This window comes from Monodon monoceros, unplaced genomic scaffold (genome assembly GCF_005190385.1).
Source record: "Monodon monoceros isolate NGI ecotype Baffin Bay Population unplaced genomic scaffold, NGI_Narwhal_1 Super_Scaffold_12, whole genome shotgun sequence".
NCBI lineage: Eukaryota > Metazoa > Chordata > Mammalia > Artiodactyla > Monodontidae > Monodon > Monodon monoceros.
In genome coordinates, this window is record NW_021703768.1 from 60,377,135 (window position 1) to 60,395,693 (window position 18,559).

Here is an 18,559-nt window from a genome sequence, read left to right on the forward strand (position 1 = left end):
CCTGTCGATGATTGTTCAGCAGTTAGTTGTGATTCCGGTGCTCTTGCAAGAGGGAGTGAGTGCACGTCCTTCTACTCCGCCATCTTGAACCAGTCTGTCCGGATTTTCACTTTAAACAATACTGATCTCCAACCCTTAATGGCTCCACCTTATATTCTAACCCTCACTGAGGCTGCTTTGTGCTTTGGCTGCCCCTGGCTGGGTCTCTAGCGCTCAGAGCTGGAGGGCACCCTGCCTTTCCAATCTATGTATTTATCCCCCCAGGGCAGGTACCCTGCCGGGTCTAATGTAGGAGTGCAGCAGTTGACTTAGAATGCATGGTTAGAATGCATGTGAACGAGAACCCTGCAGGAAAGAAAAAGCGCAACAACTTTCGTGGGCTTAGCTTTTAGGACAGGCACGAGTCTGACTTGATTCCAGCTTCCCCTCAGACTTGCAGGTAAAGGTCAGCAGGAAAAAGCCTTTTAAAAGCACCTCATCTCTGTATCCTATGAACCCAGGGTGCCCCCCAGTGTTGGTTAGGGTTAATCACAGTCTACCATTTCTTAGAACACCCTAGAATGGACAAGGGGTGCATTTTAGCTTTGTAATTTGTGCCTGTCCTGATTTAATGTCAGAAACTTTTCCTTCCTTTGTCACCTCTGGAAACTCAGTCTATCAGAGAGCTCGTGAGGTATTTTTTAAAACTCTGTTTGGTTTGCCTTTGTGCAAACTGGACTCTGATGGAAGGAGAATGTTTCCATGGAAACTCATTTCCCAGCCAGAATACCGCCCACTCCCAAATCTTTTTTTTGATCTGCCTCCCCTTTAAAATGTCACTATGTTCATCTTTTCAAGACCTTCATGAAACTAACAAACACTGGCCAGTTCACATCTTCACCTTGCCCTCAGAAGACAAAGGCGTTTATAAAACAAACTTGACCAGCAAATTCCTCCTCGTTACTAAGCTTGTCAGCCTCTAAAATTGCACTTAAACTTCTTCAACCTGCCTCCTACCAAACGAAAATGACTGCTAGACTTCTGAAAACCTTTTTTTTAAATCTTCCTTAATCTAACTCTGTATCGAAGCACACCTCCACTTTGCTTATCCAGACGGGTTGTCAGACTTCACACCGACCTCCAGGCATCCGTGGAATTTAGAAACCTCCACAAGTGTTCTTTGGCTACCAAACTTCGAGAGCCCCTGAGTTAAGCAAAGAAATTACTTGCTTTCCCTACTTATCTATTAATCTTATTAATTAACATGTAATCTTATTCAATAATCTCACAATTATTGCTGCCTCTGGGGCTGAATGTTCTTTCTAGCTTGTGTGTGTGTGTGTGTGTGTGTCAGGAGTTTGGCTAGGAGATATACGGTAGAAGGTGAAGTCCTCACTGAGGTCACAAAAGTCAGAACTATCTCTTCTGTAGTTTGAATCCTTAGAAGCAGTAACTCCGGACTGTGTGGCGGTTCACTGCAGGCTGTAGTTCGTATGTGATGCATCTAGATGGCTGCTGGAGACCATTCTGGGCAGCATTAGCATGGTCACGATCAGAAGGGCAGCTGCCTCAGGAAATCTCCCTTTGGTGAGGAGGAATGGCCTGCGTCTCCTTAGTCCCCAGGGTTAGGAACTCCCTCTTCAGGAGTTACCTTTGTCCGGGAGAGCTTGGCCAAGAAAGTGGAAGGAGCTTCAGTATGGAACCTGAGCCCTGCCTGGCCTTTGATCACCTCTGCTGTTAAAAGCAAAAAGAATGTTGTCTGTTCAGACACAACCAGTTGACCTAGTGCTAAGCCCAAAGCAATACAGTCTGAATGCTTCCAAATCAGGTTAGTTTATAAAGTATCTAGTCCTATGCCTGGAGCTTTGGTATATTACTGATAATGTAATCTTGCTCTTGTTGTCATCTGACCACTCTTTGTTAAATTGAGGTTGTAATTTACACACAAAAAGATTCCTCTTAAGTGTACAGTTCTACGGATTTTGACAATTATATACATCCACGTAACCACCACCCAAATCAAGATAAATAGGATATTATACCCATATTCAGTCAGCCCCTCCACTCCCCACCCCAAAGTCAACCACTGTTCTGATTTCTATAGCCAAAGATTAGTTCTGCCCATTCCTGAATTTCACAGAAATAAAGTATAGAACTTTCTGGCTTCTTTAACTCAGCATAATGTTTTAAAAATTCATTGATAAATTCATAACATTGCATGTATCAGTAGTTCATTCCTTTTTATTGTAAAATAGAATCCCTTTATATAGATTCACATAATGTGTTCCTCCATTCTCCCATTGATGGACATTTGAGTTGCCTGCAGTTTTATGTGGGGCTTTTTTGGGGGGAGGAGAGGGGTTAATTTTAATTTTCCTAAAGGCTGCTTTCTGACCATTTTTTTTAATATAAATTTATTTGTTTTATTTATTTTTATTTTTGGCCACGTTGGGTCTTCATTGCTATGCGGGGGCTACTTTTCGTTGTGGTGTGTGGGCTTCTCATTGCGGTGGCTTCTCTTATTGCGGAGCACGGGCTCTAGGCACACGGGCTTCAGTAGTTGTGGCTCGTGGGCTCTAGAGCGCAGGCTCAGTAATTGTGGTGCACGGGCCCAGTTGCTCCGCAGCATGTGGGATCTTCTCGGACCAGGGCTTGAACCCGTGTCCCCTGCATTGGCAGGCGGATTCTTAACCACTGCGCCACCAGGGAAGCCCTCTCTGACCATTTTTATACAAGTCTTTTGAGCAGCTTCAGCTCTGCTTACATTTTCATTTCTCTTCGATAAATACCCAGGAGTAGGATTTCTGGATCATAGGGTAGATGGGTGTTTAATTTTTTAAGAAACTGCCAGTTGTCTAAAGTTGTACCATTTTACACTCTCACCAGTAACGTCTGAGAGTTCCAGTTGCCCCACATCGTTGCCAGCCCTAGGTGGGCATGGAATGGTGTCTCACTGTGGTTTTAATTTGCATGACCCTGAAGACCAATGATGTTGAACAATGGTAATTCAGTGCTAAGGCTGATTTTTTTTTTTTAATCTTCAGTTTTTAAATCTATAAAGGGGGTTGTAGCCATGTCCCACTGGAGCCTAAGATGAGTATGTTATCTGAGCATATCTGAAAGGCTGGTCATTGCGTGCCCATAGGGACTCTGCTTAGGGCAGGAGGAGCCCCCTGGGATACAAGGAGCTCAAGACAGGAAAAAGGGAATCTTGATACTGTATTCAGCATGTAGACAAAAGGGGAGTCACTAATGGGCAAGTTCAAAACAGAATGGGGAGAGTGGAAAGGTTGAGGCTGGAGTAAAGCATTTCATTGTTGAGGTGGACTTACTGAGCCATCCTCCAGGACACTGGAAAATGAAGCAGCAGGGTTTGAGGAGGAGATCAGGCAGAAGGGAAGAAAAGGTGAGTCATTACGGATGATGGCTATGAGTGCTGAGAGAAGGTAGTGAACTTTGGTGATGGTGATATCATGGGGCTGGATGAGGCATGGGAACAGAGAGGTGGACCCCAGGACGCAGGAGCTGAGACGACCTGAAGAGAATACATGTTTCCCAGAGTTCTGAGTGCAGGTCTTTGGAACCCAGTGTGGGCCCCTCCTGCTGAATGGCCATGGCTCTACTAGAGTGACCTTGTTGGGACAGGTGGTTAAAGCCAGGTGCTTTTACTAATGGCACTGTTTCCCAATTCCTGAGGATTAGCAGGGAATTTTAAGAGCAAACTTTCCCACACTATGAAACAAGAACACAAATGCTACAGGAAGTAGATGGTTATTACCTTTTTTTTTTGGTAATAAGCATTTATATGCTGCAGGTGTTATCAGAAAGCATTTGATGGAGAATGCTGCCCTCTACCAAAACCCCAGGGGGAAAAAACATTCCTTTGTTCTTCTTATTGTGTGCCACCTTTACTTGTTCTTTAGGGTGTGTTTAAAAGCATATGAGGGGGCTTCCCTGGTGGTGCAGTGGTTGAGAGTCCGCCTGCCGATGCTGGGGACACGGGTTCGTGCCCCGGTCCGGGAAGATCCCACATGCCGCGGAGCGGCTGGGCCCGTGAGCCATGGCCGCTGAGCCTGCGCGTCCGGAGCCTGTGCTCCGCAACGGGAGAGGCCACAACAGTGAGAGGCCCGCGTACCGCAAGAAAAAAAAAAAAAAGCATATGAGGAGGGCTTCCCTGCTGGCGCAGTGATTGGGAATCTGCCTGCCAATGCAGGGAACATGGGTTGGAGCCCTGGTCCAGGAAGATCCCACATGCCGCGGAGCAACTAAGCCCGTGCACCACAACTACTGAGCCTGCGCTCTAGAGCCTGCGAGCCACAACTACTGAGCCCACATGCCTAGAGCCCGTGCTCCGCAACAAGAGAAGGCACTGCAATGAGGAGCCCATGCAGCACAACAAGGAGTAGCAACGAAGACCCAACACAGCCAAAAATAATAAATAAAATAAATTTATTTTTAAAAAAAGAAAAAAAAAGCATATGAGTAGAAAAAAATGGCAACCCCTGTAGATCAATTTCATAGCAAAAAAAAAAATCAAAAGAGCTTAAAACTTAATAACAAAACCTAACAGAAAAACAAAATGCGTTCGTACAGGAATAAAATCTAAAGTCTCCTGAAGTCTTGTTTCCAAACCTTTGTCTGAAAACAAGTTTTAAAATATCCTTATTATCTCTATCAATTTTGAGTACTTGTGCCACAGATGGGCACAATGACTAGTTTACAGGAGGATCTCATCCTGGGCACTATTGACATTTGGGCTGGATAATTCTTTGGGGGTGGAAGGAGCTGCCCTGTGCATTATAAAATATTTAGCAGCATCCCTGGCCTCTGCCCACTAGACGCCAGTAGTAACCCTCCTCCCCCAAGCTCATGGTAATAAAAAAATGTCTCCAGACATTGCCAAATGTCTCCTAAGATATGATTACCATATTTAGCAAATAAAAATGCAACTAGGATGCCTAGTTACATGTGAATTTTATAGACCCACAGACATAGAAAACAAACTTATGATTACCAAGGGGGAAAGGGATAAATTAGGAGGTTGGGATTAATTTATACATCCTACTATATATAAAGTAGATAACCAACGAGGACCTACTGTATAGCACAGGGAACTATACTCAATATTTTGTAATAACCTGTAAGGGAAAAGAATCTGAAAAAAAATAGATATATATTTATGTATAACTGAATCACTGTGCTGTACACCTGAAACTAACACAACATTGTAAATCAACTATACTTGAATTTTTAAAAAGTGAATGTCAGATAAACAGCAAATAATTTTTAGTGTAAGTATGTCCCAAATAGTGCATGGGACATACTTTTTTTTTCTTTTTAATTTATTTATTTTTGGCTGCGTTGGGTCTTTCTTGCTGCGTGAGTGCTTTCTCTAGTTGCGGTGAGCGTGGGCCACTCTTTGTTGTGGTGCACGGGCTTCTCATTGCGGTGGCTTCTCTTGTTGCGGAGCACGGGCTCCAGGCGCGCGGGCTTCAGTAGTTGTGGCATGTGGGCTCAGTAGTTGTGGCTCGCGGGCTCTAGAGCGCAGGCTCAGTGGTTGTGGCGCACGGGCTTAGTTGCTCCGCGGCGTGTGGGATCTTACCGGAACAGGGCTGGAACCCGTGTCCCCTGCGTCGGCAGGCAGATTCTTAACCACTGTGCCACCAGAGAAGTCTGCATGGGACATACTTATACTAAAAATTTTTTAGATCGAATATGACTGGTGACCTGATTTTATGTGGCCACCCTGCGGTGGGGGATCGGGGTGGCAGGGAAAGCAGGATCGTTGATGCATTAAACAAGATGATGTGCGTGAGGTACCTGGCACATGGTGAGTGTACTATAAATATTCTGGGAATCTGCTACAGGCCTTGAATGCACTTATCTGTATCCCTCCTGGGGGCTGCAGTTGGAAGCTCAAAGCTTCCTGTCCTTTACCACAACTGTAATCAGAGTGGGGTGCGCCATCATGAGGAGAAAGGGAGCCCACGTGTGAATCTGTAAGCGCTGGTACTAGCATTCTGGTTAAAGCTGGTTTTATAGCTGCTCTACTGGAGCAGCAGTCTGCCTGTGCTCTAGTGCTCTGTCACCATGGGCTCCCTGAGTTTTTACATCATTTCTCTTAAGTAGCAGCCAGAGAAGGTAACGTTGAGTGAAAAACTGCTGTGCTTGTCCCAGACTCAGTCACTCTGGGTTTGATTTTTCTGGTGCCGCAGCCCTAGAAAACCATTCTCTGGGATGCACCAGGACCAATCATTTCCACAGTGGGTAGCAGTGAGGACCTTCTTTCTGGGCCAAGATTAATGACCCAAGCAATCAGCCTTTCCAGAGAGCAAAGGTGAAATGTAACTCTGGGTAGATGCCTGACATTTTGAAACAAAGGGAAAGGGGGTGGGGGCGGGTGAGGAGAAATAGCATTTGTATGTCTCACGCAGGGTCATAAATCAGGGATGGGCAAGAGTGAACTGGGTTTCTGCCAACAATTGAACTGATTTGGGTTCCTATGTTTTATTTTCAAACAATCTGTATGAAACATGCTTTAAAGACATAAGAAGTGCCCCTTTGAATTACGTATTGGTATATGAACTCTTGAGAGTTTTACTTTTCCAAAAGGAAGTCCAGTTCATGTGGGGGAAGTCTTAAGTCTGTCCACGAGAAAGTACATTCGTTGCTCTAGAGGGAAGCCAAACTATAACATTAGAAACTGGGGGAAATGAAGAAGTATTGGCAAAGCGTACAAACTTTCAGTTGTAAGTTGAATACGTTCCGGGGATCTAATATGACCATAGTTCTGTGTGTGTCATAGTGACAACAGATAAATAATTCTGTATTGTATACTTGAAATTTGTGGAGTAGATCTTAAATGTGGGTTGATGTGTATGTGTATTAACTTGATTATGATAATCATTTCACAAGCTATATATATATATATATATATATATATATATATATATATATCAAATCATCACATTGTACACCTTAAACGGGTACATTTTTAAATTGTCCATCATACCTCAATAAAACTTGAAAAAACAAAAATTGTAAAGACTTCCTTGGTGGTCCAGTGGTTAAGACTGCACTTCCACTGCCTGCGGGGGCTTGAGTTTGATCCCTGGTTGGGGAACTAAGATCCCACATGCCATGTGGTGCGACCAAGAAATAAAAAAATTTTTTAAAAATCGTAAAGCAGTTCCAACATATTTCAAAATACCACCATGCATGATCTCCTACCACAAGGAAATTCAGCTAGAAATCAGTTACCGAAACAAAACTCCATATATTTGGAAATTAGGAAATATAATGATATGTTTCCAAAAAGTCACTTTTGAAGGTATTAGGCAAATACTCTGATTTTAAAGGAATCCAAGAACAGGTTACTTATTGATTAACTAAATAAGCATTTGTCGAGTGACTACTGTTTGCCACGTTTTGTGCTAAAGATGAATAAGACATGGCCCCTGCCCTCCAGGAAGAGACTTGCCGATGAATGATCGCTGTCTGCTGTGGCTTTTCTCTGTGTCAGGCACCATGCTAAGGGCTGTGGGAATTCACAGGATCCCAAGATAGCTCAGTGGGGGAAGTGAATACTTGTTAATGTGTCTGGAAGAATTTACAGAGGATGTTCCTCTCTACTTGGTGAAAAGAAGACTGAAGCTTAGGAGTTCTCCAAACTGACAAGGATGGGGAAGGGTAAAGATGTAAAGATGTTGCACAGCAGGTAGCAAAGATTGGAAGGAGGGATTTCTGAGGAATGAGGCTGGAGAGATGGGCAGGAGCCAGGTCTTGGAGGGCCCTGTGGTCACACTAAAGAATCTGAACTTTATCCTGAAGGGCCAGTGGAGAACCACTAAAAGGTTTCAAGCTAGTAAGTGAGTTTGTGATTCCGTTTTTCTTATGGAAAGATCTCTTGAAGGTACATGGAAGATAGATTAGACTAGGCAGGTTGGAAGCTGGTTGGAAACTCTGTTAAAGAGAGGCGGTATTCAAATAACAAATGCTGGCGAGGGTGTGGAGAGAACTGTACACTGTTGGTGGGACTGTAGATTGGTGCAGCTACTGTGGAAAACAGTACTTCCCTGGTGGTGCAGTGGATAAGACTCCATGCTCCCAGTGCAGGGGGGCCAGGTTTGACCCCTGGTCAGGGAACTAGATCCCACATGCATGCTGCAACTGAGAATTTGCATGCCACAACTAAGGAGCCCGCCTGCCGCAACTAAGGAGCCCATGTGCTGCAACTAAGGAACTGGTGAGCCACAACTAAGGAGCCCGCTGGCCGCAACTAAGACCCAGTGCAAACAAATGAATAAATAACTACTAAAAAAAAAAAGAAGGAAAACTGAAAATGGAACCACCATATGACCCAGCAATTCCACTCTTGGGTATATATCTGAAGAAAAAAACGAAAACAACTACTTCAAAAAGGTACATGAGGGAATGGCTCTTGGCCTGCGGTGGGTTCAATGTCCCCAGCTGGCCAGTGGCTCCCGTGCTCTGCTTCTCCCCACTGAGCTGCTGCCTGGTGCAGAGGAAGCCATGGCGCTCTGGATCACCAGGATGAGCTGCTAAGGACGGTGAACAAACGCGGCTCTCCTGGCTCGCTGTGTCTCCTCTCCCTATCTCGCCTGCTGGAGTTCCCCTGGCAGGAGTGGACCGGGACAGATTTGGGGGGAGGATGGCAGTCAGTGGGCCCCTAAAATGGTGGGAGAGTTTGGGGTGCAGACGGATGGAGAGAGGAAGAACACGAAAATTAATGCTGAAAATAGGGCGAAGGTCAGTATGGCAGGCACAAAGCGCGTGCCTGTGGCCACTGTTGCAACCTCTAAGCCCGGGCTGAGGCCAAGAACAGCTCTTGGAGACATCGGCAACAAAGTCAGTGAACAGCCACAGGCCAAACTACCCCTGAAAAAGGAAGCAAAAACTTTAGGTGCTGGAAAAGTTATTGCTAAAAATCTACCAAAACCTCTGGAAAAGGCTCCTATACCTGTGCCGGAGCCCCCAGCGGAGCTGGATCTGGAGCCAGAGCCAGAACCCGAGCCTGTTAAAGCAGAGAGACTTCCCCCTGAGCCTATTTTGGTTGATACTCCCTCTCCAAGCCCCATGGAAACACCTGGCTGTGCCCCTGCAGGAGAATATGTGTGTCAGGCTTTCTCTGATGTAATTCTTACAGTGAGTGATGTGGGTGCAGAAGATGGAGCGGATCCAAACCTTTGTAGTGAAGATGTAAAAGATATCTATGCTTATCTGAGACAACTTGAGGAAGAGGAAGCAGTCAGACCAAAATACCTACTGGGTCGTGAAATCACCGGAAACATGAGAGCCATCCTAACTGACTGGCTAGTGCAGGTTCAAGTGAAATTCACTTACTCCAGGAGACCATGTACATGACTGTTTCCATTATTGACCGGTTCATGCAGGATAATTGTGTGCCCAAGATGGTTGGTGTCACTGCCATGTTTATTGCAAGCAAATACGAGGAAATGTACCCTCCAGAAATTGGTGACTTTGCCTTTGTGACTGACAACACCTACACTAAGTACCAAATCAGACAGATGGAAATGAAGATTCTAAGAGCTTTAAATTTTAGTCTGGGTCGCCCTCTACCCCTGCATTTCCTTCGGAGAGCATCCAAGGTTGGAGAGGTTGATGCTGAGCTACAAACTTTGGCCAAATATCTGTTGGAACTATGTTGGACTACGATATGGTGCACTTTCCTCCTTCTCAGGTTGCAGCGGGAGCTTTTTGCTTAGCACTGAAAATTCTTGATAATGGTGGATGGACACCAGCTCTACAGCATTACCTGTCATACACTGTCAACAATCGCTTCTTGTTGTTATTGCAACACCTGGCTAAGAATATAGTCATGGTGAATCGTGGGCTTACAAAGCACATGACTATCAAGAACAAGTATGCCACATCTAAGCATGCTAAGATCAGCACTCTAGCACAGCTGAATTCTGCACTCGTTCAAGATTTAGCCAAGGCTGTGGCAAAGGCTTAACTTGTGAACTTTGGAATACTATAATATCTGCAAATAAAATTGGCACCATGTGCCATCTGTACATATTAAAAAAAAAAAGGTACATGCACCCCAATGTACATAGTATCATTATTTACAATAGCCAAGATATGGAAGCAACCTAAGTGTTCATCAACAGATGAATCGATGTAGAAGATGTGGTATATGTACACAACGGAATACTACGGAGCCATAAGAAAAAGAATGAAATTTTGCCATTTGCAGCAATGGATTTGGAGGGTATTATGCTTAGTGAAATAGGTCAGAGAAAGGCAAATACTATATTATCATCAATTATATGTTGAATGTAAAAAATGAAACAAACTAGTGAATATAACAAAATAGAAACAGACTCACAGATATAGAGAACAAACTAACGGTTACCAGTGGGCAGAGGGAAGGGTGGAGGGGCAAGATAGGGGTGGCAGATTAAGAGATACAAACCACTATGTCTAAGATAAATAAGCTACAGGGATATATTTTATAGCACAGCACAGGGAATATAGCCAATATTTTATAACTATAAATGGAGTATAGCCTTTAAAAATTGTGAATCACTGCGTTGTATACCTGAAACATATAATATTGTATATCAGCTATTCGTAATAAAATTAACACACGTTGTTCCCAGTAGAAAAAAACAGGAGATATTAAAATCATTTAACCACAGGGCATTTCCCAGTCAGAGGAGAAAAAAGCCAAAGCACTGGAACCAGGTCCTGAGACCCCTGCTGGGCCAAGCAGACCCCGCTGTTGCTGGACCATGGAGAGATCCAAGGCTCAGGACTCAGGGCAGTATCCATGACACGCATACTTCAGTATTGCGGAAGTGGGCACAGCCCTACAGATCCATGCCCTCTGCACATCAGCCCTGTTAAGGTGAGCTGGATGAGGGATGAGGGCCTGGCCTAAAGCAGAGGTGGAAAGAAAGGAACAGGTTTGGGAGAAATACAGAAAATGGCATCATATTTCTCAGTGATTGACTAGACACGGGGAGGGAAGAGAGTAGAGGATGGCTTCCACATTCCTGGTCTGGAAGGCTGTGAGGAAGGAAGGTTGAGCATCTCCACCCGGGCTGGGGCCTTTCATGAAGCATCCTATGACCACAAACACCACAAAGATCAGGAGGCTGTTCTCTGGGTGGGTTTAAACTGGATACAAGTGAGCAATATCCGGCTATGGGGCTAATGGAGTGGACCTCTCCAGACTCATATTTCCACCCACTGTGCCTGGAAGCAGGGTGTGATATCCCCTTCCTTGAGCTCCCAGGTCATTGTGATCGCATGCATTTCCTAGCCTGTTAGAATGGAATTTTTTTGACATAAATGACAAAACTCTATGGGCCATTTTGGGCCTGAATCATGAGCTAAGCAGCTGTTTCGCTTGTCAAGCATTAAACGATTTGTTCTGGATCAGAGGCTACAAGGCAAGAAATGGGGCTAGAAAAACAGGAGCAGGTAGAGGGGTCAACAGTTAGTGGAGATGTATGAGTGCGACCTTTGGCACCAGCAACAAAGAACACTCAGGCTGACCTCTGTTGTCATAACACGGGAAATACTACAGCCCCTTCCTCATCCCCACCCTGGGGAGAAAAACTTTTTTCTAAGAGTGGATTCCATGAGCATTTCTGTGCTCTGTCATTAAAAATCTGCTGGAAATGAAGAGAGAGCTTTTACTGATCATGAGCAAACTCTTGCTGACACCATGTGCAAAGAACAAAGAGATCTTCGTCTGGAATAGAATAGGGATCATGAAGTTGTATGGAGCACTGTTTAGAAAAAAATAGTTTTTTAGGGCTTCCCTGGTGGCGTGGTGGTTGAGAGTCCGCCTGCCGATGCAGGGGACACGGGTTCATGCCCCTGTCCGGGAAGATCCCACATGCCGTGGAGCGGCTGGGCCCGTGAGCCATGGACGCTGAGCCTGCGTGTCTGGAGCCTGTGCTCCGCAACAGGAGAGGCCACAGCGGTGAGAGGCCCACATACCGCAAAAAAAACTATATATATATATATATAGTTTTTTAAGGACAGCTGATTTGAAAGCAGATTGATTTGCTAACATGGAGAATAAGTATCATTTTGCTACAAGTTCTCTACCAACCTTTGGGCACTTGTGTCAGTACAAATTGTGGTTTAGAAGTTTGTTTTGTTCTGTTCAATTTTGAAAGTGTTCCATTTCTTACCATGGATCTATACTCAAGAGAGGTTTTCCTGTGGCTTCATCTGGTCCAGGCACAAGATCTTAGAATCAGAGAGAACCTGAGCCCCAGAAACGGCTTTAGAGTCTGTTAGTCCAACTTTCTACCTAATGTAAGAATTCCCAATATTTATTTTTGTTTGCTTTTCAGTTTCCTAAAACGATGCCTGTTCACAAAATGAACATAGTTGATTTATTTTTATTCGTCCATGGACATCAGCTTATGTAAGAGTTTATATATTAATATAAGTCTGCAAAACATATACAGTTCTTTTTTTGTAGTACGTGGGCCTCTCACTGTTGTGGCCTCTCCCGTCGCGGAGCACAGGCTCCGGACGCGCAGGCTCAGCGGCCATGGCTTACGGGCCCAGCTGCTCTGTGGCATGTGGGATCTTCCCGGACCGGGGCACGAACCCACGTCCCCTGCATCGGCAGGTGGGCTCTCAACCACTGCGCCACCAGGGAAGCCCTATACAGTTCCTTTTAAATAAATATTTATGTGTGTAAAACAGAGAAGGAAAGTTAATGCGTGCCTATATGTGCTATAAGATAATAAATATGAATATATTCAGTGTGTATTTACAGAGTAATGAGCTGCCTTTATATGCATTTATAAGCTTCATTTGTATATGGTCAAAATTTGACTATCCCATAGGGTATTGTGGTATATATTTACAGAAAAATTTTTGATAAAATTTCAGTTGACCTACATTATTATTATTTATTATTTTGGCTGCGTTGGGTCTTCATTGCTGTGTGCAGCCTTTCTCTAGTTGCGGGGAGCAGGGGCTACTCTTCCTTGTGGTGCTCAGGCTTCTCATTGTGGTGGCTTCTCTTGTTGGAAAGCATGGGCTGTAGGCACGTGGGCTTCAGTAATTACGGCACATGGGCTCAGTAGTTGTGGCTCATGGGCTCTAGAGTGCAAGCTCAGTAGTTGTGGCACACAGGCTTAGTTGCTCCACGACGTGGGGGATCTTCCCAGACCAGGGCTCGAACCCGTGTCCCCTTCATTGGCAGACGGATTCTTAACCACTGCGCCACCAGGGAAGTCCTTGACCTACATAATCATAGTACTAGTACTATATTATTGTCTGTCTACAAAAGAAAATTCCAAAGGACCTTTGTTTAAAACAGACACACACACACCTCTCTCTCTCTCTCTCTCTCTCTCTCTCTCTCTCACACACACACACACACACACACACACACACACACTTTATGCTGTCAGCTTTTTTCAAACCCTTGGACTCATTTCTGTCAGGGAAGCTTGGGGAGCATCGTGCTTGAATGAGTCTTACATGCTTTTACCAGGAACTCTTTCTGGAAAGGTCCTCTCATTCTTTCTTTTCGTATCTGGAGCACTCACAGCAGATATACCCTGAAAAATAAGCCCATAAATTTCTGCGTTTCAAAAGCCGCCAGGCAGTGTGCTTCTTCAAAAGTGTGGTTAGGATCACAAGTCAGAATCAGGAACCAGAAGCATAATGTGACTTCCTCCTGCTGTTGACTCTGGCTCTGTGCATTCCAAATGGCAGGACCAGAGCTTGGAAGCAGAAATAGAGAAACCAGCAAGAAAGGTCAGCTTGTGGCCTAGGCCTGCTCTTAGAGACAGACGACTACGACAGTTACTTGCACCCTCTCCCTGGGGTGTGTAATTCCAGTTGAATTGGCCCTCACTTCTTGAATGCATGATTTTGTGCTGCAGAGAGATCCCCACGAGCTCTGTGTGTGTGATTTCTTTGTGTATCACTGTTGGCAATAGCGCTTGTGCCATTACCGCTCAAGATGCAACTGGCCTTGGCCTGAGAATCCAAAATCAGACTGTGACTAGAGATACAGGTTTACAGATGAAAGATCTGTGAATATCATTTTCTTTCCCACCCAGAGACACCGAGGCACTTCCTCACTGCTCTCCATAAATGAGCCCTGTAGTGTCAATGTTAAGATTCGTCAGAGTCAGAATTAACGTTAGTTTAGTTCTGAAAGTTGTATATGGATGCTAAATACTGTCACAGTTATCATTCCAGTTTCCTTATCTCCTCTCTTTTCCCATCAGACCTTACATTTCAGAAAAATCAAAGGCTTGCAACTCTTTGAAAAGGTTTTTTCCCCCTCTGAGTAAAAAGTAATACAAGGTGATACAAAACTCAAAAATTAAATAATGCCAAAGCGAAAGGCCCCTAATAGCTCCCACCCGCTACCTTGAATAACCATGTAAAATAGTTGAGTATCTCTTCCTCCCACTTGTTTTCTAGATATAATGATATAGTTTATGTGTATATAAAAATGAAATCACTACTATTTACGTTGGTTTGAAAAGGTGTTTTCCTCACTGAGCATGTTACTTGGACAGTTTCCAAATCAGTTCAGAAAAATCTACCTCACTTTTTTGCCAATAGTTATACTGTCTTCTATAGCATGGCTGTACCATAGTTTTGTTTGTTTGTTTGTTTGTTGTTGTTTTTGTGTTTGTTTTTTTTTTTTGCAGTACGCGGGCCTCTCACTGTTGTGGCCTCTCCCGTTGCGGAGCACAGGCTCCGGACGCGCAGGCTCAGCGGCCATGGCTCACGGGCCCAGCCGCTCCGTGGCATGTGGGATCTTCCCGGACCGGGGCACGAACCCGTGTCCCCTGCATCGGCAGGCGGACTCTCAACCACTGCACCACCAGGGAAGCCCCTGTACCACAGTTTATTTACCTATTCTCTTCACCCTTGCTTTTCCCCCCCTTTTTTTAACAAATGAGAAGAAGGTGAAAAATGTCTGCTGATATTGGCCACAAGGACTGTCCAGCTGCACCTGGTTGAATCTTATGGAGCTACAGATAATACTAGATGTGTGACAACCTGAGTTTCTAGCTGAGGATTAATGTTTCATGCCGATTAGATAGTATTTATATTTTAAACCAGTGACAGGTTGAGGGGATAACATTTTATTTCTATAGGAATAAAAGCAGAAATTCATCTGATCATTGTTCCCTTCCTAAGCTTGTTGGCCACTTGAGAAAATGTATTTGGAGCCACTTTTCCAAAGAGAATTTTAGTTGGCTGTGTGCCTTGTGAGTGAAGACCACTGACACATAAATATAGGTGATTTATGTTTTAGCTATTGAAAACTGATCTCACCTATAGTATTTATTTTTTATTAATATTAATTAATAATACTAATGTTTTAGGACATTTGTGTCTTGTACCTAAAATATGCCTTCTTACCAAGGAACCGGGTCATTGAAAATATCATATAACTATCAATCAAATATAGATCAATAGAGTAGGTGCCAAGTCACCAGTACTTCAGGGACAGAGCCCAGAAAAAAACATGAAAGCCAGCATTCTTCTCCGTGCGGACCACCCTTCTGCCTTGGCACCTTGAAAGATTTCAGACAGTCAGGCAGCTGGGGAGGCATCTGGTTTCTGCATTCAGAGCACATCAGCTTGAGCCTGGTAAATGGCCTTGATTATCATGCAAGACACATAACACTCTTATTAGTGCCACGCTGATTAGCGCTTTCTGTAATACCCTAATTGAGGTCCTTCCTTGCCTGGAATGTACATTATGTTTAGATAAATCCCTCAGTATGATATTCTAATGGGTATTTTAAACAAAGTCCAAAGGACAGTTAGAACCACCGTTTATGCAAGAATCTCTTTTTTTTTTTTAAAGACAAAAAAGGCGTGGTGCCATCATGAAGAAGAGAATCCATTTTACTAAGTGCGGGTGAATATCCGAAAGCAACAACCGCTTTCCCAGTTGCATGTGGCTTGTATCACATTCTAGTCCTTCACTCCATGCTCATGTCTCCCCACTTCCTGATGTTTGTGGTTTGGGCTTTGTGTCACTCTCAAATGAAAATGTAACTCATCTTGAAATGGAGCTGGGGAGGAGGGGTCCTGAGAATTCGCCGCCGAGTAGTTATGGCAGTCATTGTCGTCATTCTTATCATTCATTTTTAATCTAGGTTAATGGTATTTTAGTTTTACAGAGCATCTGCAGGGTCATTTCTTAAGACCCTCACTGTGTCTACCCCTCATTCAGGCCACAGGATATCATCCATCAGTCTCTCTCTCTCCGTACCGCCCCTCCCGTCCCAGGGCATATCCTAAAAGGGGAGTAGGGTTGAACTCCTTTTCTAGGACTCCCTCCTGCTTCTAGGGCTCTACTTTCTCTCTTCAAGTCAAATAGCTGTAATATAGTAGGAGAGAGTTGGGGATCGGGCATGGCACAGTCAGTCCTGGCTGGCCTCTTCTGCTTCTTTAGTACTGATTTGAACTGTATCTCAAACGTGGATGTTAGAAATTTACGAATTTGCTCTATTCGTTTTCATGGACCCGAATCAGAAAAGAAATTTATCAAGGGCTCTTAAGAGAAGACTCCTTGGGATAGGTACCTCCACCCCTTCTGTACTCCCTCTACACTTCCTTTAGAACCTGTTCTAGCATGAGTCATACTGTTTAACATGTCTGTTAACACATCTGCCTCTTCTTCTGTACTTTAACTCCTTGAGGGCGGGAAATAAGCGTTAGCCTCTACATCTCAGCACTGTGACTAGCACAGAGAGGCACTCAATAAAAGTATGAATGAATGAACAGAAAGTAAATTAAGGTATCACTAGGCATTAGGGAAGTGCAAATTAAAACCATGGTGAGATACCACTACACACCTATAGAAGGCCAAAATGTAACCAAAAAAAAAAAAAGAACTGGCAAAAAGGTGGTGGGAAGTGTGTAAAGAAGCTAGAACTCTCATATACTAGTGGTAGGGGGGCAAAATGGTACAGCCACTATGGAAAATAGTTTGCAGTTTCTAATAAAGCTAAACATATACTTATTAAATGACTCAATTTACCCAGTCCTAGGTATTTACCCAAGAGAAAGGGAAAACGTTGGGATACACAAAAACCCGTCTGAAGTGTTTATAACAGCTTTATTTATAATCCCCTAAAAATGGAAAAATTCCAGCCGTCCTTCAGCTGATGAGTGGGTGAACACATGAAATATCCACACAGTGAAATGCTACTCAGCAATGAAAAGGTGCGACTATTAAAATGGGCAGCAGTCTGCATGAATGCATTATGCCAAGTGTGAGAAGCCAGAGTTTAAAAGCTGCGTACGATATACATCCATTTATATGACATTGTGGAAAAGGCAAAACTGTAGGGACAGAGAACAGACCAGTGATTGCCAGGGGTTAGGCATAGAGGAGGGGTTGACTCTGAAGGGGCAGCAGGAAGGAATGTTTCGGGGTGATGCAACAATCTGTATCCTGATTATGATGGTGGTTACGTGACTCCGTACGTTTATCAAACTCACAGAACAATGGAACTTAAAAAGTAATAAAAGGGCTTCCCTGGTGGCGCAGTGGTTGAGAGTCCACCTGCCGATGCAGGGGACACAGGTTCGTGCCCCGGTCCGGGAGGATCCCACATGCCACGGAGCGGCTGGGCCCGTGAGCCATGGCCACTGAGCCTGCACGTCCGGAGCCTGTGCTCTGTAACGGGAGAGGCCACAACAGTGAGAGGCCCGCGAACCGCAAAAAAAAAAAAAAAAAAAAAAAGTAATAAAAAATTTTACTGTATACAAATTACAAATTTAATTTGAAAAAGTAAATCAAAGTTGTTTTGCTGCTTAGTGTAGATTCAGAAAAAATGTCAAAACAAAAGTAGCCTGCAGCAATTCTGTACATGTTCAAGTACATATGTAAACACAAAAGGGTATGCTTGTGTGTGTGTGTGTGTGTGCACGCGTGTGCATTTAACAAACATTTAAAGAACACTTCCTATAGACCAGGACTTGCTATAGGCACTGGGGTTATATTGATGAGTAACAAAAGCAGAATTCCTGCTTTCATGGTGTGGAAAGGGAGAGACAGTAAAAAAGTAAACAAATCAATGAATTCACAGCTTTAGATAGCAGTAAGTGCTGTGGAGACAATAAAGCAGGTCTTGATGATAAGAGTGGGATTGGGTGTTCAGGCCTCTCTGAAGAGATGACCTTAAACTGAGACCTGGAAAGTATAAAGGAGGCACGCATGTATGCAAATACTCAGACAGAGCAGTCCAGGCAGGGAAAACGTCAAACGCAAAGACCCCGAGGGGACTCCTTTGAGGACGAGAAATACTGAAAAATCCTCTCACTTCAAAACTCATAGGAAGGCTGGCTGACATACAACCACCATCCTTTCAATGCATGGCTGGGCTTCCTAGGGAATAAGGCAAAGCCCCTAAAATGGAATTAAGCTTTGTGTATTCTGAGAACTTGAAGCAGGCCGGTGGGATGGACCAAGTGAAGGAGGGGACCAGCAGAAGATGAGCTCAGATACGTAGGTGGGGATCAGCTTCTGTTGGCTCCAGCACTTTTAAAAAAGAATTCCTTTACA

At 44.1% G+C, this 18,559-nt stretch overlaps 2 protein-coding genes across 3 annotated transcripts in view; both read left to right on the top strand.

The window, feature by feature from the left end:
- SV2C (synaptic vesicle glycoprotein 2C) overlaps positions 1-18,559 on the top strand; it is a 177,187-nt gene that overhangs the window by 126,016 nt on the left and 32,612 nt on the right. The window lies entirely within an intron of this gene.
- Positions 8,674-9,976, top strand: LOC114891664 (G2/mitotic-specific cyclin-B1-like). Its single transcript, XM_029215881.1, is given in 3 exon segments — positions 8,674-9,246; positions 9,393-9,654; positions 9,657-9,976. Coding segments are annotated over 3 exon segments (1,155 nt in total).